This window comes from Ovis aries, chromosome 15 (genome assembly GCF_016772045.2).
Source record: "Ovis aries strain OAR_USU_Benz2616 breed Rambouillet chromosome 15, ARS-UI_Ramb_v3.0, whole genome shotgun sequence".
NCBI lineage: Eukaryota > Metazoa > Chordata > Mammalia > Artiodactyla > Bovidae > Ovis > Ovis aries.
The window spans coordinates 44,927,857-44,940,481 of record NC_056068.1 but is presented as its reverse complement, the minus strand read 5'-3'; the positions used below and the strand labels follow the sequence as shown (position 1 = coordinate 44,940,481).

Here is a 12,625-nt window from a genome sequence, read left to right as displayed (position 1 = left end):
CCTCTATACAGGCCTTAGGTAACAAACCAGATGCAAAAGTAGTCCATCAGGCTGAATGTTTAGGAAGAGCTCTACCCAAAGCAGTCTGAAGGGACTCTGCAGATGAAGAAATGAAACTAAGGTCATAACAGGGAAGGCTGGGATCGAGAGCTGAAGGGACAAGTGAGATACATATGTAGGCCACCAGCCAGGGAGATCCCAAGAAATGGAATAAGAAGGCAGGAAGCTGTAAATGGAATACAGCACCTGCTGCATACTGCTGGCTTGGACTAGAGTTTCTTAAAGTTGCCTCATCTGGCTGGATTCAGAGTGTCTAGAAAACCAAGACAGAAGGTCAGATATATAGATTGAACCTATGCAGTACACTTAGAAATGATGCAGTTGCTAAAGCTTCCACTTTTTATTTCATTTAAAAAGATTTTTAATTTGTGTAGTTGATTTACAATGTTGTGTTTTTTTGGTGTACAGTAAAGTGATTCAGTTTGTGTATATATATATATATTCTTTTCCCTTATGGTTTATTGTTGGATATTGAATGTAGTTACCTGTGCTATATAGTAGGACCTTATTCTTGTCTATTTTATGTATAGTAGTTTGTATCTGCTAATCCCAAACTCCTAATTTATCCCTCCCCAACCCCCTTTCCTTTGTTTCTATGTCTGTGAGTCTGTTTCTGTTTAGTATATCAATTCATTTGTGTCACATTTTGGATTCTACATGTAAGTGATATCCTGTGGTATTTATCTTTCTGAACATTCACTTAGTATGATAATCTCTGAGTCCATCTATGTTGCTGAAAATGGCATTATTTCATTATTTTTTTTTTGTCAAGTTGTACTCCTGTGCGTGTATCACATCTTCTTTATCCATTCATCTGTTGATGGACATTTATGTTTCTTCCATGTCTTAGGTATTGTAAATACTGTGAAGCTTAAACTGTAGTTAGAAGTCTTGGAATCAAATTCCAGCTCTGATAACATGACTTTAGGAAAATTAATCTCTCTCCATCCCTGTATCCTGCAGTAAAGAGCTTCAGATAGTTCTTTTAAGGGTTGTAAAGTTCATATCACTATAGTGGAGTTGCTCAGTTGTGTCCAACTCTTTGCAACCCCATGGACTGTAGCCTACCAAGCTCCTCTGTCTATGGGATTTTCCAGGCAATAGTACTGGAGTGGATTGCCATTTCCTTCTCCAGGGGATCTTCCCCACTCAGGGATCGAACCCAGGTCTCCCGCATTGTAACCAGACGCTTTACCGTCTGAGCTATAGTTAATCAAAAACTGAAGGCATGTGGCCACCCTGGCTAATAGCAGCACACTAATTCCAGACCACATGGCATTCATTGGTGGGGATGAGCCTGTTGATGGCTTGCCTTCCTGATAAGAAAGGATTCAGGGGCTGGCAAGCTGGCCTGCAGGTATGAGTCTCAACAGCTGACAAAAGGGGTTTTGGGAACCAGCACCTAATGTGGATGGTGGGTTGGGAAGTAGAGCCAATTGGAGGGTGCTCCAGAGTATCTGGGAACTTCTGTTGTATTTGAATCACAATATAGGGGAAATATCCATTCGCATTTTCTTCCTTATCCAGAAAATAATATCCTTTCCCAAGAGAATGGGTATGCCCACACCCATGCACACACTTCAGAGCCAAATGTCACAGACAGACTTGTTTCCCTTCTTCAGGTACCCTCTGGCTTGTATTACCTTCTCTGATGGCTTCACGCATGAACGTTTGATCTTTGAAATGCAGTCCAGACATCCCAGTTTGAGAATGTTTGCAGCTCTCCTATAGTTTACATGTTTGATTTTTGTTATTGCTGTGTCCATGGAAGTAACTGCAGTTTTCTTTCTCTCTGTGACTGCAGCATTAATACTGTTAAGTTGAATGCTGGGCTGAGTGTGACTCACAAGAGTTCCTCCTACTCTTAAGTCTGGGGCTCCAGTGAAAGGGCCCATCCTCACAGCTTGAGAACAGGGAAGGTATGTCACCCCACGCAGACCCTCCCCTCCCCAGTCTTCTTAATTTCTCCGGCTCTACTCCTCACGCCGCATTCTGATAGTTCCTTCAGTGCCATTTCCTGCCTCTGCACAGGCTCTTTCCTCTGCCCACAGTGGCCTTCCCTCTTTCGCTCCTGATGACCTCTTCTTCAGCCAAAATGGCCCAGCTCAAGACGTCTTTATGGTCCTCTCTATAGACCTCAGTCCCCTCAGAGTTAGCCCTTCCCTCCTCTTTGCTCATTTTAGTTTGCTCAGCTTCTCATGTTGTAATATATCTCCCACTGTGAGCTCTTTGAAAGCAGGATATGTGTCTTCCTCATGGTATCTCCATCTCCAGAATCTGTCACAGTGCCTGGCACTTGTCTGATACACATTAAAAATATATGGATGACAGATATAGAAGACAGACATGGTTACCAAAGGGAAAGGGGAGAGGGATAAACTGGGAATTTGGAATGAACAGATACACGGTATCATATATAAACAAGGACCTACTAGTAGCACAGGGAACTATATTTAATTATAATAACCTATAATGGAAAAAAATCTGAAAAAGAACATATATAAATATGCATAACTGAATCATTTTGCTATATATTTGAAACATTGTAAATAAACTATCCTTCAATTTAAAAAAATAAAGGAAATATTTTTGTGTATGGTAAGAGGGTGTATTCTAACTTCATTGATTTACATGTTTTCAACTTTCCGAACATCACTTGCTAAATAATGGTTTTTTCATGTTGTATAGTCTTGCCTCCTTTGTCAAAGATTAACTGAGCATAGGTGTGTGGGTTTATTAATATTTCTGGGCTCTCTATTCTGTTCCATTTACCCATATGTCTGTTTTTGTGCCAATACCATGCTGTTTTGTTTGATTAGTGTGGCTTTGCAGTATTGTCTGAATTCAAAATGGCTTAAAGACATAAACATAAGACCTGACACCATAAAACGCCTAGAAGAGATCATACACAAAACATTCTCTGACAAAAATCATAAAAGTTTTCTTAGGTCAGTCACCCAAGGCAGTAGAAATAAAAACAAAAATAAACAGATGTGACCTAATCAAAATTACAAGCTTTTGCACAGCAAAGGAAACCACAGACCAAAAAAAAAAAAAAAGGAAAGGCAGTGTATAAAATGGGAGAGAATATCTGCAAACAATGTGACCAGCAAAGGCTTAATTTCCAAATATACAGCTTATGCAGCTCAACACCAAAAAACAACCCAATCAAAAAGTGGACAGAAGAACTAAATAGATATTTCTCCAAAGAAGACATACAGATGGCCAGCAGGCACATGAAAAGATGCTTAACATTGTTATTTATTAAAACATGCAAATCAAAATTACAATGAGGTACCATCTCCTAACGGTCAGAAGGGCCATCATTAAAAAGTCTACAAATAACAGATGCTGGAGAGGTTGTGGAGAGAAAGTAATCTTCCTACACTGTTGGTGGGAGTGTTAGTTGATGTAGCCATTGTTAAAAACCATATGGAGTCTCCTCAAGAAAACTAAAAAAAGAACTAACATATGATCCAGCAATCCCACTTCTGGGCATTTATCCAGACAGACCTCTAATTCAAATAGATACATGCACTCCTGTGTTCACTGTAGCACCATTCACAATAGCAAAGACATGGAAACAGCCTAAATGTCCATCAACCGATGAATGGGTAAAGAAGATGAAAAGAATAAAATAATGCTGGACCTAGAGATTGTCATACTGAGTGAAGTAAGTCAGACAGAGAAGGACATATATCATATGACTTCCCTTATGTATGGTTAAAAAAAAAAATTGATACAAATGAACTTGGTTACAAAACATAAAGAGACTCACAGACTTAGAAAACAGAGCTTTAAAAAAAAGAATGCAGTAATACTACCCAGCTTTAAAAAAAGAATGCAGTAATGCCATTTGTAGCAACATGGATAATGACTAGAGTATCATATTAAGTAAAGTAAGTCAGAAAGACAAATATCATGTGATGTCACTTATATGTGGAATCTAACTTATGGTTGCTGGGGGACAGAGGAGGGATAGTTAGGGGGTTGTGGATGGGTAGGTATACACTGGAGAAGGCAATGGCACCCCACTCCAGTACTCTTGCCTGGCAAACCCCGTGGATAGAGGAGCCTGGTAGGCTGCAGTCCATGGGGTCGCTAGGAGTCAGACACGACTGAAGCGACTTAGCAGCAGCAGCAGGTACACACTATTTAAAATGGATAACCAACCAGGAACTACTGTACAGCACATAGAGCTCTGCTCAGTGTTATGTGGCAGCCTGGATGGGAGGAGAGTTTGGGGAAACTTTGGATACATTTATATATATGAATAAGTCCCTTTGCTATTCACCTGAAACTTAAAACATTGCTAACTGGCTATACCCAAAAACAAAATTAAACAAATAATAAAAAAAGAACAAGACATGGCACATATATGTGATGGAATACTACTCAGCTTTAAAAAAAGAATGCAGTAATGCCATTTGCAGCAACATGGATAACAACTAGAAGTTATCATATTAAGTAAAGTAAGTCAGAAAGACAAGTATCATGTGATGTCACTTATATGTGCAATCTAAAATATGACACAAATTAATCTGTGAAACAGAATCATGGACATAGAGAACAGACTGATGGTTGCCAAGACATGGAGGACAGGCTGGTGGGGTTGGGAGAGGGGTGGAGTGGGAGGTTGAGGTTAGCAAATGCAAACTTTTCTATATAGGATGGATAAACAACAAAGTCCTATAACACAGAGAACTATATTCAGTGTCCTATGATAACCATAGTGGAAAAGAATACTTTAAAAAGTATGTGTAACTGAACGGCTTTGCTGTTTAGCAAAATGAAGACAACATTGTAAATCAACTGTACTTCAATTAAAAAGAGAAAACTGAAATAAAATATATTTATATGAATGAAAACCAAAGCATTCTTTTTGTTTCTTTTTCCTACAGAAACGATGACTGTGGGTAAGAGGATCACTTATGTCAAGAACCCAATAGGACAACCATCTTACAGAGATCTTCAGTAACTTTTCCCATCCAGCAACATCCAGATGACTCTAGTGACCAAATGCTCAGCTGTAAACACAGCAATAACTGGCCCTCTTTCCAGGTTGGGTTTGCTGAACGTGAATGGTCCAGCCGTCTTCAGGTGGCCTAAGGTGGTGTGCTGTAGGGGAAGCGCATCTCTTCTGGCCAAGAATCAAGACTGGACTGTGGAAGAAACCGCCTGACATAGTGAGAGTACTCAGAGCACCTAGAGTGCCAGGACTCGTAGTGATTAACACAGGGCCCCTGGTGATGGGTTCACAGCAGCTGCCCCGGCAGTGTCCCTCTGACATGGTGTTATTTGCTTGAAGGCCCTGGAACGACAGAATATCTTAAAATCTATCCAGGTGCTAAGTAGGCAGCAGATGTAATTCACACTGGACTACTACTGAGCTAATAACTATCTCCAGAAAATAATTTCACCCAAGAAGTACTCCAGCTTTGCAAGGAATAGCCCCAGGAGAGTAATAGGATAAGCAGGCCATTACCCTGGAAAAACTCGAGTGCAAAGCGGTCTAGTTCATAGCAAATTCACTGCCTATTCCCTTGTCTGTGGCAGTGAGTACCAGTTGACTGTGGCCCTCTCTTCTGCTAAACCCAGAGTCAGAATCCCCAGCACTGTTTTCAGAACAGCCAGCAGCCACTTCCTTTCAACTGGTATCGGCAAGTAGAATGAGAGGTCATTGTCATCCCTGTTAGAGAGGCATACATCTCAGTGGCGTAGGCATCTGGAATACCCTTTCCCAGGCACATTTGTCTTCTGAGGGAAGAGCCTCAGAAACAGATGTACCATTGACTGAGCTGAGTTCGTGAAGAGATGACACAGCTGGTTCCTGATTGAAGGCACAGCTTTGGGGCCTTCTTGGCCTGAGTGCCTTCTGGGTATTTCCATATGCAACAGCCCAGAGGCATAGCCTTGGGCAACCACAGACAGGTTTCCTTTCATTTCCAGATACATATATCACATTCACAGCACTTGGGGAATGGAAGTACCTACTAGAGTGAAGGTCAAGGGCTCTCCCCGGGTATCACATCCATTACTCAGCTTCCTTTGTGACCACATCAGCCAACCCACTGCCAGCTGTGTTCCACGTCCTCCTTGCTTCTGCTTCTATACAAATGAAACCGAAGGTCTCAGCATGCCCTGGGGCTGGGGGTGTTACCTAGTGATCCTCTCTTCCCCAGCATGGGTGTGAGGTACCCCGCCAATACATTTGCACCATTTCTCCAAGTCAGCATTTCCCTTTCATACAGTCTCTTTGCAGCAGAATCCATAGTTGGACTGTAGTTTACCTTCCTGGGAAACTCGTTATCTTCATTTGAATTAACATTTCCATACAGGATTAACTGGGCAGAAGCACGAACTAGGCAGGTCTTCAGAAAGTTCTTGTTGCCATGGCTGCCTGGTACAAGAAACTACCTTGATGTCAAATCTTAAAAGGATGGAGACCTTTGGTTGTTTGAGGCAGTGTTACTATGTTCCAGCTTCACATGATCCCCAACCTGTGTATTCCATTTCCATCTGAGTGGCTTTCAACCTTGAAGATTGACAGGGAACCCAGGGTTCTGCCTATGTCTGTTGACATGAGAAGAATTCAATTTCTTTGCCCAAGGTTCCCCTCTGCCTGTCCTCCACATTCGGACATCTTCCATCATACCAGTGTTTAGAACAGAAGCATGAAGGACTAGTGCCAGCAAGATGGTCAGCAGAAGTGTTATCTCTAGATCCTGGCAGATGAGCCCAGAAAGGTGGTCCCAGCGAAACCAGACTGGCCCCGGTAGATATCAGGCAGCCATCCTAATAAGCTTTGACTTGTCCTTGGAATGGGGAGCCTTGATAGGAGATCCTAGGGTAGCTGAGCCTGTTGTTCCCCTGCTCTCAAGATCTTCCTGCCTCGAGGGCTGAGTATGCCACTGGCTTGCTGGTATGAAATAGAAGGTGACTTTAATAGGGGCCAGCAGGCAAGTGGCTTGTATCTGGAAAGCTTTGCCTAGCAGTCCAGCTGTGGCCAGAGGCTGGTTACAAATTTGAACTCCCTGACCCCATCTGCAACTCTGCCTCTGTTCTCTTATATTCTGTTTGGTTTCCCTTTAGTTTCCTAGTAAATGTTCCTTTTAAAAAATTCCAACCTTGTTTCATTGAACTTGGGGGGAAGGGGAGTGTCCATTGTCTTTTCCAGGATAGAGAAGGAAATTAAAGTATCATCTTGGAAAAAAAAAAAAAATGGTAATGTCAGTGGAAAGGGATCCACCCTGGTTAGATCTTTGGAACAGACCTTCAGAAAAGCTGGTTCCAAGAGATGAGGAGAAACCAAGTGTCTCCCTCTGCCACCCGGCCCTGATTCTGAGCCCATTCCTCTTCCTGCCTTTGTCTTCAAGGAGACCTGCCTTGGATGCCTGTTGCTGCGAAAGCATTGTTGCAGCCAGTGAACTGGGCACATTTCACAGGCAATGTGATATCCAGGAAGTACACTGGTGCCTGATGAGAGGAGAAATAATGGAGGGGAGGGAAAGGAATATTTCTACAGTGTGGATATTTTCAAAATGCTCCAGCAGTCATGACTCTAAATTGAATGATTTAGCCCTCATGGCCATCAGTGGAACTACATTTCATATGAAGAGAAGAAAGGCATACTCTCATACTTACGTCAACGAGACTGACAAAGATAGATATGGAAAATGTCTGGTTATCTTCATGGCCACCCTGTCCTCCGGTGGTGGGTGTTCCAAGTCTCTATTGCTGCATAACAAAGCACTTCAAAGCTTAGTGGTTCAAATAACAAGTCATTATCTTTCATGATTCTGTGGGTTGGCAGAGTTTAGGTGATTGCTTGCTCTTGGAGTCTTGGGGTTGCTGTCAGATGGCAGCTGAGACTGGTATCATCTGAATGCCAGACTGGGCAGGATATCCATAGCAGACTCTGCATCTGTGTGCGGCTCCTCCCTTGGGATGGCAAGAACAGCTGAAGGCTGATTGGGCGTCTCTCTGCGAATAGTCTCTCCACATGGTTAGCTTGTGCTTCTTCACAACATGGAGGTCTCGAGGCAATCAGACTTGTTACAGAGTGGCTGGCTTCTCCCAGAGCCTGTGTGGCAGGAGATGCTGCCAGACTCTTCTAAATAACCTCAGAAGTAACACAGGGTCGTTCCCACCACAGACTGTTGGTCAAGAGCAAGACATAGGGCCTGCCTAGATTCAGTGAAAAGGAATTACCAAAGAAGGAAATACCGGAAAGTGTGGTTCATCCAGGCCACTTTGGAGATAGTGGGGATAGGAGTGGAGGGGGAGGGATTCCTCAATTGCTGTCACTTTAAAAACACATGCATTAGTTAACATGCACGGAAGAGGGTGTAATAAGGGTCAGAGGAGAAGGGGAAGGGCTATCCATGAATACTTCAAAAAAGCATAAGCCAAAGAAAAGTGAATAGTTGTGACTGAAACAGTTTATGATGTCATAAGAAAGCCTGGAGGAAAATTGTAATTCTAGTGATTGTTCAAGAGCTTGAGTGGAATGCTTTCCCCCCCTCATCTTTACTGCCAAAGTAAAAGTGCAAACAAGACATTCCCGTGCTTGGGAACATACTTAGAAATGAAGATGCAAAGTATATGAGCAGAGGTCATCTGCCCCTTTTCTTAAGATTTCAGAAAGAATTGCTGAAGTTAGGAAAGAGGGAACTTATCAAATCTAGTCTACGCATACCTCTGCCAGTTGTCCCCTGGCATGAGGCCCTCACATGGCTACTGTTGCCGTGGTGCCTTCTCCCCTCTGCCCCTCCCTCTCTTGCAGCAGCCCTGCCGGATGGAATAATCAGGGTCAGTCCACTGCTCTCCCCTCCAGCCTGGGCTCCTCCTAACTCAGCCACCACGCTAGAACTGCAAAGGTATAGAAAGTGGTTTAATGAACCGAGAAAAGGATGTTACTGTGGATGTGTGTATGGCCAAAAACAATGTCTGCAACTTGTATGTGGATCCTGATAACTCTGCAGGCCATTTAGCTGCCCGTGGCCACCATTTCACTGATGGTCACTGAGGGCTATGAGAGTGTCCAGCCTGGGAGGGTCCTGGAATGGCCACCCACACTCAAGCCAGAGAGGATGGACACTTTCTTTACTGTCTCATTCTAGATCCCTGTGAAGACTAACTCTCACACACTAGATTCCTGAGCTGCTTGGTGACACGGAGCACAACAAGAGGCTGAGCAGCCAGTGAGCCCTCTCTGAGGCTCGAGTTTTCTCACTGACAGGGCCTTCCAATTCTCTTCCCCCTTCAATCCTTAGGGCCCAAGAGAGGCCATAACCCCTCACTGTCCTTTAACAACCACCTTAGGCACTTTCTTAACCACAGATCCAGTGATGCCCACCACAGAGGTCCTGCTTGGCACCTTCTCAGCCAGAGAGTAGTCATGGGCAGTGTTCAGAGGATGCTAGTGTCTCTGAGATGCCCTTTCCAAAGAAGAAGAGCAGAAGAGTGGAGCCCATCAGTGCCGTGCACCTGCCTCCACTGTTGATGTCAGGTACAAAGTTTCCCATAGAACAGATCAAGGCTCTTCAGGGACAATGGCAGAGCCCACTTCTTCCACTCAAGAGGCTGACTTGTCACCTGCTGCTTAGGTTCCCTGGACTTATAGGCTGCAAAATTAAACCAGTAGTATGATCACTTCTGTCCCCTCACTCCCTAATGTCTTCTTGCTGTGTCCAGGAGCTCTGGGCAAGATTGAAAAATGCCTCAGAGGATCAAGAGCCAGCCCTGAAGTCCCATACTTTGGCTGTTTCAATAGCATCAGGGTCCCCCATCTCATCCGCAGGCAGGCTGATGAATTCTCATGTACCTCCTCCTGGTAGATAAGAGGCTAGAGGGACCTGGGCCACAGAGCCTGTCGCCTTAACTCCCTGATGCTGCCTCTCCAAAATCCATCATAATAATACCACATTTTATGGTTTATAATGCATGGTATCATTTTTATCCATTTTTAAAATATTTTTGAAAATTCAAATTTTGATTCCAAATGGTAGAAGTAGTACACACACACACAAGTATCATCTTGGCTTGATGCTAAAGTTATTGTAGTTATTTCAACAGTTATCCATTGCATTAAAGCTATTTCCAAACCAGCATTTGACATAGTAATATTGATGGTTTTTCCTATCAAGGAAACATCATCTCCAATACACTGACTTTTTCACAGTTTAGATAGAATTCTTTTTGCATGTCAACAGTATCTTGAATTTTCAAATAAAGACAATTTTCTAATTCACTAAACTCAAAGCTTTCAGATAATAAAATCATTTCTTCAAATACCTGAAGATACTTGTATTCAGGGCCTCAGAGATGAACATATGGACTATATAAACTGGTGAATAAATCTTCCAGAAACAAGTTTTACCTTCATCTCAAACAGGTAATGATTTTTTAAATACAAATTTTTCCTCAAGAAATTTCAGAACTAGTTAAATGTTAAGTCTAAAATAGTTTTCAAGTGATCTTTACCTTCAAAGTGCACTAGTAACTACAAGCAAGGTCAGAAATAAAGAAAGACATTACCATAAACCATACCTTTCTTAGAGGCAAACAGATGTGCTCTCCCTGCCTGTGTGTCTACAAACTCAGATGGGAACTCTGCAGAGGGCTCATTCGGCTTCTTGGATCCAAAAAGATTCACAAACTTTCTTAGACAAGCCACATTATGTCCCAACATTATGGTCAGTATTTTAAAATTTTGTTTTCTGCATAGAAAGAGTGAATACAGAAATGTTTCATTGAGAATAAGACCCAGGCAGTCCTGGGCTAAGTAAGCCCTCTGGAGAAAAGAAGGTGTCTCAGCTACTGTGCAAAATGAAAGATGAACACTAAATGCTATTTTCCAAATTAGAACTCCTGGGGTTGAAAGTGTTTCAACCAAAGTAAATATTTTTCAAAAATATATATTGATTTTATTTTGTTCTCTGCAAAGTGAAGTGTCACACTATCTTGAACAGCACTAATAAGTTTTGAAATAATTGCATTTGTTTGAGTCACATTAACAAGAGTACATTTAAACTTCGCCTTCGGGTGTTTTCCACACTTGAAATCCCCAGGAAGCAGCCTGCTTGATCCTGGCCTTAACCAGTGCTGTTAACACCTGCTGGCCCTTTCACAGTGACAGCTCCCCACCCGGATGACCCCCCACCCCCACCCCTTCGCTCCACCAGCAGTCACTTAGCAGCTTCCACAAACCCAGGGGCTTCTGGGTCAAGATAATGCCATTTTAGCAGCAACTACCACTTGGTTTTGACTCTCCCCACTCGGAAAGTTGATTCTCTTTTTTTTCCCCCAACAATTCAAACCAAAGGAGAATGAACCCGTGTCACCAAACAGAATCAGAACAAGGACAGCCACTGTGTGTGCGTGCAGGGGATTGGGGGGAAATTCTAGAGCCAGCCCAAATGCCATATTTTTTATTTTTTTGTATTAAGTTTATTGATCTTGAATTTTTAGGGGACATAAAGATGGAATTTCAAAGAACATAAGCAGTGGACTCAAAGGAAACCCAAGAGGGCTACATCTGTGACTTGAAAGAGTCCCATAAAACCAGAAAAGTTTGGTAAATTATTCAAACACTTATTCTGTCTTGTAGACCAAATACTGACATTTGGTTGAATGGCTCCCTTACGTCAGTGTTCCCAGTCTAGGTTAAAAGTTGTTGACAAGTGCCTTCTTAAAGGACTGTTCCTATGCCTGAAGCCTCAGGGGGACCCACAGTCCCTCAGAGGGGCCCTTTCTGGCTTGGGATAGGAGAGTAGACTCAGGAGACCCCAGTGCTGGCTTCAAGTCTCATGCTTCCAAGTGCAGAGGGCAAGTCCTTGTGGGGAAATGCATTTACGTAAATGAGAGGGGAACTTATGACCTTTTCTGACTCCAGGGAACAAAGTAAAATCACTAGTTTGGAGAAGGCAGATTTCAGGTTTGAAGCTGTAATTATGCAGGAGTTAAGGACTGGGAAGGAAGATTAAACTTTTACCCACCACTTGAAGCTATTCTAGTGCATAATCTCACTGCTTTGAGCCCTAATCATAAAACATGCGCCTCATTCTGGTAGACAAGCTGGCAGAGACCAGTTGGTCCTAGAAGATGCAGAAGGAACTCAGATCAGTTGAGTGCGATTAGACACAGCGCTGCCCACGGTGGAGCTGAGCATCTGCTCTGCCACTGACCAGCGCTGTAACTTCCAGCCCTCATCTTCCTGCTGCTCTCCCAGCCTTCAGGGGGCCCTGCCTGGACCCTTGTAGGTTCTGGCACAAACAGACCACAGACACAGCCGAGGGAGAACAGCCGTGCGCCTGTGGCTGTACTTATTCCCACTCTTCTGGGCTTCAGAGGTCTTCCTGGAAGAGGCAGTCCCCAAAGGACTCAAGCTCACAACAGAAACAGGGCCATGAGAAACCTCTGCCTTGAACTTCTTCCCCTGCCCCAACCCCTCATGCACCTTTACCTCGTGGTGCTTGGTATCCCCAGGCCATTGTGCACAGACACACACAGACAGAAACGCAGTCATTGTACAGGGCCAGCTCAGAAGAGGCTGGTGCCGGGC

At 43.3% G+C, this 12,625-nt stretch overlaps 1 protein-coding gene across 1 annotated transcript in view; it reads left to right on the top strand.

The window, feature by feature from the left end:
* Positions 1–10,317, top strand: part of SYT9 (synaptotagmin 9) — a 211,948-nt gene extending 201,631 nt beyond the window's left edge. The window contains exon 7 of the mRNA XM_027979417.3: positions 4,962–10,317. Within this exon, the coding sequence (XP_027835218.1) occupies positions 4,962–4,970 (9 nt within the window). The 3' untranslated portion in view covers positions 4,971–10,317. The remainder of the gene's footprint in view (positions 1–4,961) is intronic.
* The last annotated feature ends 2,308 nt before the right edge of the window (positions 10,318–12,625 follow it).